The sequence below is a fragment of the Nothoprocta perdicaria genome, unplaced genomic scaffold (genome assembly GCF_003342845.1).
Source record: "Nothoprocta perdicaria isolate Ctin4 unplaced genomic scaffold, notPer1 scaffold_104, whole genome shotgun sequence".
In the NCBI taxonomy this organism is placed as follows: Eukaryota; Metazoa; Chordata; class Aves; order Tinamiformes; family Tinamidae; genus Nothoprocta; species Nothoprocta perdicaria.
In genome coordinates this window covers 1,814,361-1,829,753 of record NW_020454139.1, presented here as the reverse complement: position 1 = coordinate 1,829,753, position 15,393 = coordinate 1,814,361, and the positions used below count along the sequence as shown (strand labels likewise).

Sequence of the window (15,393 nt, the reverse complement as noted above, 5' to 3'; positions counted from 1 at the left end):
GAGAAGAGAAGAGAAGAGAAGAGAAGAGAAGAGAAGAGAAGAGAAGAGAAGAGAAGAGAAGAGAAGAGAAGAGAAGAGAAGAGAAGAGAAGAGAAAACAGAAACCACTGAAGAGAAGCAGGGCCAAGTCTATTTGTCACTCAAAAGCCACGTAAGCCTTTTAAGTTTAGGCAATGCACAGATTAGTCAATGAGAGAAGATTAATTTCATTCAAAACAACTGAAAATTTTCTGTAGCTTTGCTGCATACAATATTAAACATTACATATATGGCAAAAAAAAAAAAAAAAAAAAAATCCTTTCCATAATGTCAGTAATACTGTTGAGGAATCATAACTTACAACTTGATTTCACAGCTACTGCAACTTTAGTCAAGCAAATTTTTTAGGAGTAAGTTGTAAGTGGGAGAGGAAGGACAGTTACACAGTTACTATGCCTCTCCCCCTGAAATACCTTGCCAAGTTCTTACTCTAGTATATTTATTAATGCCATTTAAGGATGAATATTTGCCAGTACAGCTCTTAGTTTAATCTACATTTTATGGCATTTGTTATCCAAAATATGCAGGAGATATTTCTATTTATATGCTCAGCAGCTTGTTTTATGACTTTTGGAAAGCCAGATCTTACTACTATGCTTTTTCCTTGGAAGCCAATGCTTGTAAAAAGCAAAAGCTCTCTGTGTAATTTTCTGCTATGTGACTTTTAAAATAACTTTTCATTTTTAAAGGTGCCTGTTTAAAAGGAGAGACAGGTAAAGTCTATTTTCATCACTACTATTCTAAAATAAATTGGAGGATTATATATGTTAATATTTCGCTGTGTTCCTTGCCCCTCACCCTAWAAAAAGAACCCAGAACTCTTCCCCTTGCCCAAATTCCTAGCACAAGCTGAAGAAGAAATTTTAATTTGAAAGATTAATGGAAGTTCTCTCCCTTTATAAGACAGCTAAAGGGAAAACATATCAGAGGTATATCATGTAGGAAGTTGTATCAAATGAGTACACATCCCCTATAAAATCAAAAGTTATTATTTAAACTAAGGATATCCTAAATTTCCTTGATGGTGATCCAGCTCCAGAATGAAGTTGCAGGTTAGATAAAAGATTCAATAGAGTCTTTGCTATGGCTTCTGCCTTTAATTTAGGATACTGGATTCACCAAACAAATAGATAATCTTCCAGCACAGAATCAGAAAAAAAAAAGAATTGGAAGAGATCTCTGGAGGTCATTTCATAGGATCGTAGAATCATAGAATCATTTTCACAGAATCACAGACTGGTTGAGGTTGGAAGGGACCTCTAGAGATCATCTAGTCCAACCCCCCTGCTCCAGCAGGGACACCCAGAGCACGGGGCACAGGGCGGCATCCAGGCGGGTTGGGAAGATCTCCAGAGAAGGAGAGTCCACAGCCTCCCTGGGCAGCCTGTGCCAGGGCTCTGGCACCCTCACAGTGAAGAAGTTCTTCCTCGTATGCAGATGAAACTGCCTGTGTTTCAGTTTGTACCCATGACCCCTTCTCCTGTCACTGGCCATCACTGAGAAGAGATTGACCCCTTCCTCCCTACATTCTCATCCCAGGTGTTTGTACATGTTGATAAGATCCCCTCTCAGTCTTCTCCAGGCTAAACAGKCCCRGCTTGCTCAGGCTTTTCTCATTAAGATAGATGCCCCAGTTCCCTAATCATCATTGTTTTYCTATGCTGGACCCTCTTTAGAAGTTCCCTGTCTGAGAAGTCCAGGTTTGGCCTCCCCAGAGCTGAGCAGAGGGGCAGGATCCCCTCCCTGCCCCTGCTGMCAACATCCTCCTCATGCAGCCAGGAKCCCATTGGCCTTCTTGGCCACGASGGCACTGCTGCCKCATGGCTAACTTGGTGTCCACCAGGACTCCCAGGTCCCTSTCTGCRGAGCTGCTCTCCAGCAGGTCAGCCCCTAATCTGTGYTGGGGCCTGGGGTTATTCCTGCCCAGGGGCAGGACCCTGCCCTTGTCCTTGGTGAACCTCAGGAGGTTCCTCTCTGCCCAACTCTCCAGCCTGTCCAGGTCCCTCTGAATGGCAGCACAGCYCTCTGGAGTATTGGCCACTCCACCCAGTTTGGGATCATCCACAAACTTGCTCAGGATGCCCTCTGTGCCGTTGTCCAAGTCATGGGTGAAGAGGCTGAACAGCTCTGGGCCCAGTCCTGACCCCTTGGGGACACSACTGGCCACAGGCCTCCAAGTCGAATTGGAATAGTTTATCAGCACTCTCTGTGCTCTGCCATCCAGCCAGTTCCCAATCCACCTCACTGTCCACTCATCTAATTCACACTTCCTGAGCTTATTATAGTTGGAAAAGACTTTCAAGATCATCAAGTGCAACTGTAGGCCCTTCACACTATACCTGCTAAACCATATCCCCAAGTGCCTCATCTACATGTTTCTTGAACGCTACCAGGGAAGGTATCTCCATCACTGTTTCAATGTTTGACTGTTCTTTCTGTGTAGATTTTTTCCCTAGTTTCTAACCGAAGCTTCCCCTGGCACAACTTGAGAAAATTTCATCTTGTCCTATTTTTGTAATTATTCTGTAGCAGAGATGGACCGTCACCTCACTACAACCTCCCTTCAGGTAGTTGTAGAAAGCGATGAGATCTCTCCAGAGCCTTCTCTTCTCCAGGCTAAATAACTTCAGCTCTCTCAGACACTCTTTGTAAGGTTTGAGCTCCAGCCCCTTCACCAGGTTCACTTCATTTCTTTGGACATGCTCCAGCCTTCCAATGTCTTTTTTATAGTGAGGGGCCCAAAACTGAGCGCAGTATTTGAGGTRCGACCTCAGCAGTACCCAGTATAGAGGGACAATCACTTCCCCCGTCCTACTGGCTACGTTGTTCCTGATAGAAGCCAGGAGGAGCTTCTAGATAGAAGCTAGAAGGCTTCCTGATAGAAGCCTTGGCCACCTGGGCACTGCCTCATGTTCAGCCGCTTGTTGACCAGCACCTCCAGAGCCTTTTCTGCTGCGCAGCCCTCCAGCCATTCTGCCCCAAGCTGTGTCCAGTTCTCCCCTGAAAGCATGATCCAGTCAGCTATGCAGGTACAAGMGCCTTCAAATATTACCTCAAACTATAAAAACGGGAAAACTATGAGAGAATTGCAGAGCCAAACTGAGGATTAAAATTACACCAAAAACAAACAAACAAAAAATAAGGAAAATAGCTTCATGTATAACTTGGGAGATGAGAGAAGAAAGAATTAGCCATCTGCAATCAGATATGAATTGCACACGTACAGTATAAGATTTTATCTAAGATAAAGCTGCCATGCCATTGCAAGAACCTGCTTCCAAYAAATTGCCATGAACTTTGTTTACAGAGAAGTCTCATTGGAAGAAACCTCTCAACAGGTGCATATAAGCAAAGCTTTCTTAGATGGTCTCGCATCTTTCTTGAGTTTCTTTGGCAGAAGCCAGTCATAAGTGGTTTGTGGTATTCCATTTCTGATATCCTGTCACATTATGCTCACATTGTATACAGCAGGCATACAGGAGCTGTCGTTGCCTAGCCTCTGAGAGTAGTAAACGAAGACCTATAGATACAATGGACTGATGAGTCCAGGCCCACTAGATGTACAGAAGAGGCTCAGGATCATGCTAACACATTCCACCAGACTCTTTTCAGCTTGGAAGAGGAACAGAGTGAGCTCATGTCAGCCTGCAACATACAGGGAAAACATACCCATTAGTTCCCAGAGACCAAAAGTCTGGGTTTCACCACTTTGTGACTTGTAAGTACAATTGATTTTCATGTTMCAGATAAACTGGAATGTTTAAACTTGGCAAGTTCATTCATCGYAAGACACTGAGTACAGAAATTAAAATCTCAATTTTTTTTTTTTTTTGGTCTTGGATCTGTGAGAGGTTGCGGGTCACTCTGATTTTACAATACCTCATAATAAATACTCTTAATACTTATCCAAGTTAGCAGTTCATTTTTGCTACAAGTCATCAAGATTTTCTCATGATGAATTTCAAGTTTCCAATTTAGAGAATCTAAACTTGTGTTTTTATAGCCCAGAGAGTAGTCAATTTTTATACAACAGAGGTTTTATCTACGCACACACTCTCACACACACACAYAYATATATATATAGATAGATATTCACAGACGTATACAAATATATCTATGGAACCATGTGATAACTGAAACATCAGTTACCTCTAACTGCTGCAACTGGCCTCTGACCATTAATCTGYTCCCCAGGACCTTTTCTTATTTTCCTATTCCATGAGAAGATCCAAACAGTGGCCATGTTGCAATAATGCTGCAAAAACATTTTCTTCTCTCAAAAAAATGTGGAAAATTTTCCAATATGTTACTGTCTTTGTAAGGCCCAAGTCAAGAAACATTCCAATCTACAACCGAGTACTTTTTATTATAAGATGCTTCAAGGGTGAAAGTCAGTCAAACTGCAGCTTTGTAGGAAATAATTTCTTACTGGGATACAGTGCTTGACATACGTCAAGCCTCCAACTTACAAGCAGTCTCTTTTAAACCTATAGTTCAAATGTCTACCATAAGTATTATTTATACATTAAATTCCTGTAATAAAGTGGGCTAGATTTAGCCTGATCGAGTCTATGAGGTTAAACCTGCTTACATGAAAGTCAAATTTAGACATTGTTTAGACTGCTGGATCACAAAAGGACAGTTTAAGTCCTAGCATTTAWAAGAAAGCTGAAAGCACTGGCATTCACTCTACCTTGCTATCAGGTGAACTGGGTTAAGAATGGCAGACCTTAAAGCTACAAGTTAAGAATTCAGTGCAGATGGAAACAATGCTTATGAAACAAAAATTCCTAGGACTCCTTCTATCTCATTACCTTTAGGTTTGTAGCAAGGAGTGGGTATGATGCATTCCTCTTTTATGTGTGGCTTTGTTTTAGGGCTACAGCCTCCTGTATGCATCCCTCTGTGATCAATGCAAAGAACCACACGGTATCTAAGCCCCTGTCCACAGGTCACTGTGCACTGAAAGAAAACAGAAGGAATGAGGGAATGAGCACAGTATGCCACATGTGGAAAATAAAAAGGGTATATTCAAGAGAATGATATGAAAACTGTAGGGGGAAAACATTATGCAGTAACAACCAATCTTCATGCCAGATTGCACATAATATTGGGTGGCTTTGGGTAAGGTATAAAATTGACACATATTTTTGCCTTTTTGCCAAGCAGATATGTTTGCTTTGGAAATCTGTTGCTCTGTTTTTCTTGCAGTGTCACTCTCAGCATTGGCTGGTTGGCTGGTGGCCATCTGTCTCATATTGGATATGCTCAATAACACCTTGTCAGTTTCATCTAGAGCCACTCTGCTCTGCTTTGACAAAGTAGTGGGGCTTACGGGTCAGCAGGGGTGACATTCAGCTATTTTGAAAGTGAGCACAAAACAAAATGGGAAACTACTTGGACTTGCCTCTGTGAAACACTTTCTTAAGATATTTTTCTCCCCATTTATTTTTGGTAAGGTACATCACATTTTCCTCCTGTACAGAAAGCTTCAGAAGTGTCTGGATAGAAGGAAATCRAATCTACCAACACATAGGGAGGACTTGGGATACCACTGGTGCTATTTTGCTCGTAGTTAGTAGCTTTCATCTGATAATCACTAAACACTTTGCAACCAGCAGGAACACCTCAGCTGAGGGTGATCTATCTTAGGTTTATTTTATTTATTTATTTATTAAACATTTTACTTGTTGAGAAACTGAGTCTAGAAGGAAACTAGGTTCAGGAACAAGATTTTATGAACAAAATCACAGGACTTTGCTTYCAGATGTCCACTTTCTTAGAAAGGTAAAACAGAGTCTGAAACAGAAAAGCTAGAGAGACAAAAAGCATCAAAAAGGAGAGTCAGTTCTGGCTGTACACATTTCTGGCCAATTCTCAGCGATTCGTGATACTCAATTTATGGCTGAAGAGATGTAATAAAGATATACTGTTACATGCCCATGAAGAGCTTATTCCTTTTGTTTTGTGCATTTCATTTGTGTTCACGGTTTATTTTTTCTAGAGGATCGCCAGTTAATGTGACTGATCTGATTTATTCCATCATTCTCTTTAATCTTTTAAATCCTTTTCATATTAATTCTGAATATTTACTTTGTAGCAAGAATCATTTAAAACAGAGTTCATAATAACGAGGAAGGAAAATAGCTACAGAGAATATTCCTATTATGGAAGGTTCATTAAACTATTGGCATTACGATAGAATCTTAATGTACCAAATACAAGACCAGCAAAGCTAAACTAGTTACCGGAGACCATTCCTGAGCAAGCCACTTTGGGCAGTCGAATATATTGCAAGGCTGGACAACAGGCATCTTTGGAGTGTACATGCACTTCCACTCCTCCACAGGGCTGATATGCCCTTGGATGTCTTCCTCCACACAGGAGACACTGCGGCTTTGAATACCGCCTCCACAGGAGGATGAACAGGCAGTCCAGGGTGTACTTTCCCACCTGAGAACACAGGAAAACAAAGCAGAGGCTTCAGAGAAAATGGAATTCCTCCTTGTCCCCCCTTCCCCGATTGTAGAGCCTCTTATCTACACTGATTTTTTTACAATTTATCTAAGGAAAAGTTACTCATATGTTTTTATAAATAGTTGTAACAACAAAGATTTTGGCTCTTGTCTTCAACATGACATGACATGTTTAATTAGTAACATGAAATTTCCTCTTGTCTACGAATCCAGTGACTATTGTCACAGAATTATAATTATTTTTAACTTGATTCCTTCTAATTAATTTATAGATTTATCGTGTCTTCATACAGTTTGCTACATTCTGAGACATCTTTGTCCCAAAATGCTAGAACCTAAATGAACTCTGAAGCCAAAGTCCCTTTTGCTAAAATGCAGTGGAAAATAACAGTTCTTCTTTTGGATGACAGAACTGAATAAGAAAAAAACGGAAAAAGTGAAGAAATTCATAAGAGAGAGAAAGTAAGGCTATGACTGATACAATAAATGGTCTCTGATGTAGAAGCCATGCAGACGTTTGATTACAGTGAGAGGAATTCTGAAAGAATCTGTTAGAAAATGTAATGAAAAAACAACTGAATGATGGATTTGTTCTGATATGTCATGAATACTTATGTGAATGTACTGTATTGTATGAGAACTATTTATCGAATTATGTATACATCCTTTTATGCATGTACATATGAATGTGCAAAAAATCCAGAATGGCATTTCCTCTTTTCAGTGGTTGTTGTCATAGAAAGGCAAGGGACCACTGTCATAAGCCAATGTGGATATTGATTTATACACCTCTAACAATATAAACATATGTATCAGCTACTTGAAAACACTTGAAAAATCTTTAAGGGAAAAAAAGACAACTTTTTTTGTCTAAAATAGCATTTTTTGTAACTTATTTTTAATTTTTTTTTTAAAAAATCAATTTCATGGAAACCCCCTTACCTCTTTCCTCATTCAGGCAAGAGGGAAAAAAAAAGCCAAAGGTGAAGATTTTCTCTCCCAGTCACAGCAAAATAATCATTAAAAAAAAAAACAATTCCAACACAATTTCAAAAAATATTAAGCAATATGAATAATGTTTATCTTTCCCTCTGATTTTTCTCCCCATACATACATCTTATTCTGACCAGCTCCAGTACATTTTAGGTACTACGCACTGTTGGCTAATGGTTGAAAGTGTCATAAAACTCAGTGTGAATGATTGATATTAACAGCTGTTTATAAATAAAGCCATTGATTAATTGTATCATAAAGGTGTATCACTCGCTACAAAGAAGAATTGAAAGCATTTTTACACCATGCCATATTCACCATTGTGCACTCCGCATAAACCGCAGGTCACAAATGAGTGCTTCTAACAATATCTAAGTTCAAATATGTTACCTGAAACACCTGTGAATAAGTTTCTAAGCATATAGCTGAGGTTTCTAATTGCCAGTAAACTAAATGTAGAGACTTCATATTGGAACCCATAGGAACTGCTGAAATCTAGCAGCTAGCTTTTCCCATGCATGGCAGTGTCTGCCATTCCCTAGAGTCGAGGACAATTTCTAGACACTTAGTGCTACCTCAGCAAGACAAAGCAGCTTAAACCTAGGCAAGGAGGTAGATGCTCAAGTTTTTGTGTTAGTGTAAGATAAGAAAGTTAAAAGTTTCTCTGCTATGCTGCTTCTTAAAGCTGAAGTCACAGCTCCTTGTGATGTAAAAAGGGTGTTTTGTTGTGAAAATGTGAAAAGAACTGCTAGAATTAAGATCTAGCAACCAGCACTGAAGCATGTACTATATCCACTCATCCCTACTCTACCTCTTCAAGGTAAGYTTCAAGGCAGAGGGATTATACTAGGGAAATCTTGCAAGGATCTCCACTTTACCTGGAGAACTTCTCCCTATCCTCTGTTTTTAGTGTTAGAAGACAGTCTCACCAATGTGTTCTTCTCTGTCAATGAGAGAGTATGTTTGGTTTGCTTTTGTTTTGCTTAATTTTTATTTTTGCTTAAATTTTTGTAAGTTCAGAGTAAACACATTTTATTCCCCTGACTTTGACTTGTATTGTGCCACCCTCATTGCCYGCTCAGTTTCTGCTGTGTCCACCACTGAGTTTTGCAGTATATATATATATATGTCTCTCTCTCCTTCTGGGCAAAAAGAGAATATCTGGGCTACATTTGAGGGTTCATAGGAGAACATGGTGTTGGGAGGGAGGAATCAGAGGAGTAGAAGTTGGGAAAGAGAAAAAGGGGACTGAGATCCCAGCCAGGGATAAGAGCCTTTAAGAGAGAACGATGTGATTAGGAGAAAGGATGTAAAGGGACAGTTAGAGGCTGAGACCACAACCCAGAATAGCTGGAGAACTAGTTTCAGGTCTTCAATCATTCCCAAGCAATTTTTTTTTTCTTTCAGAATTACTGAAAGCCAAATACTTCAGGGCATTTTAATTCTTTATTTTGGATTTTATTCAGATGTGAAAAAAACTCTATCCTCTGGCCAGCTCAGGATGCTTTTAGCCTAAATACATCCTTCAACTGTTGCTGATTGATACTCTGATCTACAACAGCTTTCCTGGAGAAATTCTTCTCCTGGATAATCTGGATGAAGGCAATCTCAGCTAGCTTGCAGATGATACAAAACAGGGAGGCATGGATGATACACATTGTTTACTCAACAATGAAGTGTTAAAATCCCTATTAATATTTTAGCTTCTATATTCCTTATAAGATGAGCTTTAATTTTTGAGGTTAGTAGATATGTTTATTTTTAAGAAAGATCAAAGAAAAGAAAAGGTTACTAGAAAAAGGAATGAAAGGAAATGATATATTTTAAGAGCATATTTCATAAGTATTTAATGAGATAACAACTCTGTGTTCCTAAGAATTTATATAGGAAGAGAAAAAACTAACGCATAATCGGGTCATTACTGGAGGGTAAGCATATCTACTTGACATACATATCCCAATGACATAAAATGCAGGAGGCTCCAGCATGAACAAGAGCCATGATACGTGGCAAGTAGGTGCCTCTCTTCCTTGTGGTCTCAATCACAGTTTGGAATGGGTCCACGATTTGGCTGAAGAGTCTGTATCAAATTTGAATGCCCTGTGCTTGTGTACTCAGGTACAGAGAGCTTGGGCCTCACTGAGGTACAGCTCGGCCTCACCGTGGATTAGGGGAGATCATTTCCTCAGCAGCGTGCGTGAGACATTAGCTGGAAGTCTCTTTCAGTAATATGAGACTCAGTGGTATAAGAGATTAATGAAGAAGGAAACAAAGCACAATGCATGCTCAGACAGCGTTTCAAAACCTAACGGTTGTTATTTTTCAAATACTTTCGATCACCCATCTTATTCACAGGTGTTTGAGAAATTACTCTTATTAACTATTTTGAGAATCTCAAGTGGATCCTCTCACATTAAATCCTCTCACTAATGGTGAGATGAGTAATAATCAGGTCCTGATCCCATTCCTGCTCCTGATCTCTGAATTCTTAAAGAAGCCAAAGGAGTAGGGCCCCTACTGAAGGTGTTAACACAGGTTTGCAGGGTAAGRCCTCAACATTAATACTTTCTAAAACTAAAAATTCATGATTTATAAGCATGTGATCTTTTTGCGAGAGAAATTAAGGCACAGAATGGAAGGCCAGGGTCTCGAATACTACATCCAAAGACATGGTGTGCAATAAGCAGAGAAACGCCATCAGACAGACAGAAAGACTCAACACCAAACTCAGGCTTTTGTCCAGCTCAGAGAAGAGGGAGGGGAGGAGAAGGAAAAGCAAGCAAAGGGAGAAAACAAGGTAGAGAAGGAGAAAGGGAGTATRTGCGCAATGAAGCTGCATTACTACCTCAGCCAAAGTATAATTTCAGCTCTGCATCAGCAGAATTTATGGCGCCAGGTTAGCATTTGAGGGTCTCAGGGTTAATCTGCAAGAGAGTTCTATGCAAGAGGAAAGAAGCATGTGATATTTTCATTTTAGAGCAAGGTAGCCATGTGCAGATAAGGCAAAAAGCAGTAAACATGTTAATCCTAGCATCTGGTTGATTGTTTTACGTACCGAGGAAGGGGATGGTAGAGGTCATAGGGCATGATCTGCTTGTATCCATCACTGTTAGGAACAATAATGCCAACCCTCTGAGTAGAAGGTACACATAATAAAATGAACACTAGATGATTACATTATATAACTTTTTTTTAAACAGTATCACAAAGTAAACCCCAAACCAAGAATATTTTACCTAAATCACTAAAATATTTAAAGCAAAAAATATGGTCTCATCCTACTCTTTGCAGATAAATGCAAGAACAAACTACTAGTTAATATTTTATTCTTAAGAAGATAATACTGTCTGACTAAGAGTTGTTACATGTTGATCCAACTGAAGTACCCAAATACTACTTTTTATACATTTTTATGTTTATACTTAAACAAATTGACAAAATGATCATCTTCCTTAAAAATAATTTTTCCTATATACAGTATTTTCTCTTTAAGAGTCCCTGAAGACAGTAAGAGAACTGTCAGCTGCAGAGAATTTATGATAAAACTCTTTTAAAACTATAACATGGTTGTTTCTGCCCTTTGGATACAACAACTGCTTTTACAGGAGTTGTAATTGGAAACTGAGAGCATCCCAGTGTAAGATTTCAAATAGGCAATTCATGTCTGACTCTTAAAGCAGACAAATTTTATTCATCTTCAGATTTTGCCTCTTTATTTGAGTTGTTCTGAAAAAGGAACTGAAGATTTATTTTTGGAATTGTGGTGACTGACTACTTTGGTTTGACAGGATGACAGGTTGACAGTGAGCTGGACTGAGAACTGGTTGGATGGCAGAGCTCAGAGGGTGGTGATAAATGGGGCCGAGTCCAGTTGGAGGCCTGTGGCCAGTGGGTCAGTACTGGGCCYGGTGCTGTTCAACCTGTTCACCAGGGCCTTGGACTAGGGCACAGAGGGCACCCTGAGCAAGTTTGCGGGTGATCCCAAGCTGGGTGGAGTGGCCGGCACTCCAGAGRGCTGTGCTGCCATTCAGAGGGACCTGGACAGGCTGGAGAGTTGGGCAGAGAGGAACCTCCTGAGGTTCACCAAGGACAAGGGCAGGGTCCTGCCCCTGGGCAGGAATAACCCCAGGCCCCAGCACAGATTAGGGGCTGACCTGCTGGAGAGCAGCTCCGCAGAGAGGGACCTGGGAGTCCTGGTGGACACCAAGATAACCATGAGGCAGCAGTGCCCTCGTGGCCAAGGAGGCCAATGGGCTCCTGGCTACATGAGGAGGATGCTGGCAGCAGGGGGAGGGGAGGGGATCCTGCCCCTCTGCTCAGCTCTGGGGAGGCCAAACCTGGAGCRCTGGGGGCAGCTCTGGGCTCCCCAGGACAAGAGGGATGTGGACAAAGATGTTTAAGCGAATGGAGCATCTCTTGTATGAGGAGAGACTGAATGAGTTGGGCCTGTTTAGCCTGGAGAAATTTGAGAGGGCATATGATTAATATATAAACASCTGAGGGGGAGGGAGGAAGGGGCCAAACTCTTCTCAGTGATGGCCAATGACAGGACAAGGCGTAATGGGTACAAACTGAAACATAGGCAGTTCCATCTCCATGTGAGGAAGAACTTCTTCACTGTGAGGGTGACAGAGCCCTGGCACAGGCTGCCCAGGGAGGCTGTGGACTCTCCTTCTCTGGAGATCTTCCCAACCCGCCTGGATGCCGCCCTGTGCCCCATGCTCAGGGTGTCCCTGCTGGAGCAGGGGGCTGAACTAGATGGTCTCTAGAGGTCTGTGATTCTGTGATTATTATTATTATTCCATCTATAGAATCTAACATCTGAAGWTTACAATAGGTAATATTGAAGAGTATAATTGGTATGTTTTTTAATGAGTATTATTCCATTTATGTAAGAGATTGCTTTCACTTAACATACTGCAAGGTCTCACCCAAATGCCAGGCTGGGATTTCATACACTGCGTGAGGGGAAGTTTTGATAGATTCCGACCCAGAGTATATCTCCACCCTCTTCCTCTCCCAGCTATTGGACAAGTTAATTAGCGTCAAGTGGATRATCCCAGAGCACCTTATATACCAGCTTCCTCAGCACCACTGTGTGATACAGGATTTTGAGGGGCTATTTGGGACAGGGCCATGAAAGGGTTAACACCAACCACACTAAAATGAAAAGCTTTCTCCCAGCTCAAGTAATAATCAGTAGAAATTGACTGAAAAGGATGGAGTTGGCTGTGGAAAGCTTTGTGCAGAGGAGAGGTGCAAGGTGTCCTGCTGAGGGTTTCTGTAAGGAGGAGAAAGCCAAGCTGGGGGAAGGGAGAAAGTATTCTCCATCCTCAACACAGACCACTGAAGAGTGCTCTAAACATTCAAAGAAATCTTGTCATGCCTAGCCTAAAGAGCTCAATTTTCCTTTCAGTTGGTAGGATTTTTATGTGCATAGTTCTTCCATGATAGGAGAATAGATCCCATTGTGCTTCCCAGTGAAGAGTCAGTGCTAGGTCAGCGTGCAGGAATTTTCCAGCTAATGTATTAGAAAATGCTGAGTGCACGAGAGTGTGCGTGACAGAGACCGGGCTGCTCCCTGTCAGGTTAGCAGCCTCTACAGTCACAGGAGCCCTGGGCATGGCTGTGTGTGCCTACATGCACACAGAGYTGCCTGCCTCTGCAAAATACGAAAATCCCTACAAGGCAGTCTGGTATTGGCAAACTTTAGAAACAAAGAAAAAGAGGTCACTTAGAATATGATCAATGGGCAAGACTTTCCAGACTTAGCTTGATTGACAAATGGCTGCAGAAGTTTGAAAAACTTTGCAGTAATATTTTAAGAAGTCAGAAGGGGACTTTTTGTGAGGGCTTTTTTCTGCTTATTCTTTTGGGAATATATGCACCTTTCCTGACTCTCCTACCACTGATGTTGAAGCTATTTGCACTTCCCATCTCATCAACTTGTTGAGGAACTGGTGGGGAAGAAAAAAGATTAATACATCTAGACCAGAAATAAAAATAATTATACTACCTAAGCTTCTAATGTCTAAGAAAGCAAAAGATTTCAAAACCTGATTTTCACTCAAAGTGAGAAAAAGTTATTTTCTAATAAACATAGTCTGTATGCATAATCAAGGTCTGCTGCTGCTACATGCATTAGAATTCAAAAAATTCAAGGCCATTCCAATGGAAATAACTGACTCATATCCAAACATTGTTAGGAAGATTAAATAACATCTGCAAAGCACTAAAAAGGGACCAAATTAATATTGTCATTGGAAAGGTCTGACTCTCAAAGAATTTTGCATCCACAAATTGCACATTTCTCTAAACAATATAAAGTTCCATGGAATGACTGATATCATCCTTGTACATTTGTGAAAGTCTGCCAAATACTGATTCTGCCATGGTAAGATAATGGTCTCCAGAAGGGTTAGTCCTATAGGACCTATGGGTACTATAGAAAAAAAGACYCCCAAAGCTTAGATCCCCTGCATGATGTTTTAAAATGAAAGTATTTACCTTAATCAACACTTGACTTTGACAAGCTTTTTCTTTTCTTTTGCATTGATGATTGTTGATTAAAACTCTGACTCTCAAAAATCAACTTGAATAAGTAACAGATGGCCATTTACCATTTGCAGCAGCTGCGGTTTAGTCCTTTCCACACATACACACAAAAATAAACTAAAATGAATCATGTGAAAAACATCTTTGAGCTTGCTTTGATGAATCTTGTACTTTCTAAATGATCAAAAAACTTAAATTCAATGCGCCKATCAATCCATCATAATCTTATAAAAAGATGGAAGAGATCTAGATATGAGCTTTGTTCACTATACATTGCTCAGACAATGCAAAGAGGGCAATGTTGGATGATTAGTACATCATGGACATAGGATGGAAAGGGCAAACAGCTATTCTTCCAGTACTCTGAAATTCCTGGCTGTTGTAGGAATTTGAAACAAGATTTCTTCACACAGTTCCCAGTACAAACTTGCTTGTGCAGGAGCAAGTTGCACAATGCAGGTTTTGGAGAGCTTTTCTTGTCTCTCATTTGTGACATCTCATGTCTCTCAGATCAACAAGGTGTTTAGGTGGTTATACACCCTGCAGATGAGTTTGCTTTCTTCCTGAATGCTGGCAGCTTCAGCACAATTTCTCTTCCAAGGCATATGTCCAGGTGGAATGGGAAGCCTGGATGCCAGAGGTAGGTGTGTTATCTCTTCACTTGCTCTGGTGCCCCTGGGACTGGTGCCCGCAAGCACTGTTTCATGTAAATTTTGTTTCTGTCTTTCCTTTTAGTTTCTTTCCCTCCATAAACTATCCCCTTAGGGCAACTTATCATCATCTCAGGCAGCTTTCTCCCTTAGCTCCCTGATGTCTCTCAGACAGTGTACAGCTCTTCTCAGCTCTTGGTATTTGTGGCTTAACTCCAGAGAGACCCAAGGACAAGCAGCCTCAAAGCAGCACCTGCATGCCAGGGCTGTTGCTCTCTGCAGTCCTGGTGCTGCCCCAGCTCCCATGGGCGGCCCTCTGGCTCATGGCATCCGCTTTAGTGGGTGTTTTGTTTCTTTTGGGGCATTCTGCCTGCCCTGCTACTGGCTGCATGCCAGCAAGCCTGGAGCTGTTGCATCTCTTTTCTGATGGGCACTTGCAAAAACTAAAAACTAGGTGATTTGAGAAAAAAAAGCTGCTGGGCAGGGACTATGTCTTCTAAGTAACAAGGTGAAGTACATATAAGATATTAATTGGAATCAATAAATATATTAATAACAAAAAATTGAAGCAGCTTAAGTTGGCCGTGGGCAATTAAWTCATTAACTGAAAGAAAATGCTTGGTAGACTGGCACATAAGACATATGGCTACGATCCAGAGTTCTCTGGAGAGGCACGGTTAC

At 40.9% G+C, this 15,393-nt stretch overlaps 1 protein-coding gene across 1 annotated transcript in view; it reads right to left on the bottom strand.

The window, feature by feature from the left end:
• The window catches only part of ADAMTSL1 (ADAMTS like 1), a 388,396-nt gene that overhangs the window by 80,682 nt on the left and 292,321 nt on the right, over positions 1 to 15,393 (bottom strand). Inside the window, exons 11-13 of the mRNA XM_026044037.1 lie at positions 10,563 to 10,613; positions 6,287 to 6,491; positions 4,853 to 5,000 (exon numbers count right to left, since the gene is read on the bottom strand). Of these exons, the coding sequence (XP_025899822.1) occupies positions 4,853 to 5,000; positions 6,287 to 6,491; positions 10,563 to 10,613 (404 nt within the window). The remainder of the gene's footprint in view (positions 1 to 4,852; positions 5,001 to 6,286; positions 6,492 to 10,562; positions 10,614 to 15,393) is intronic.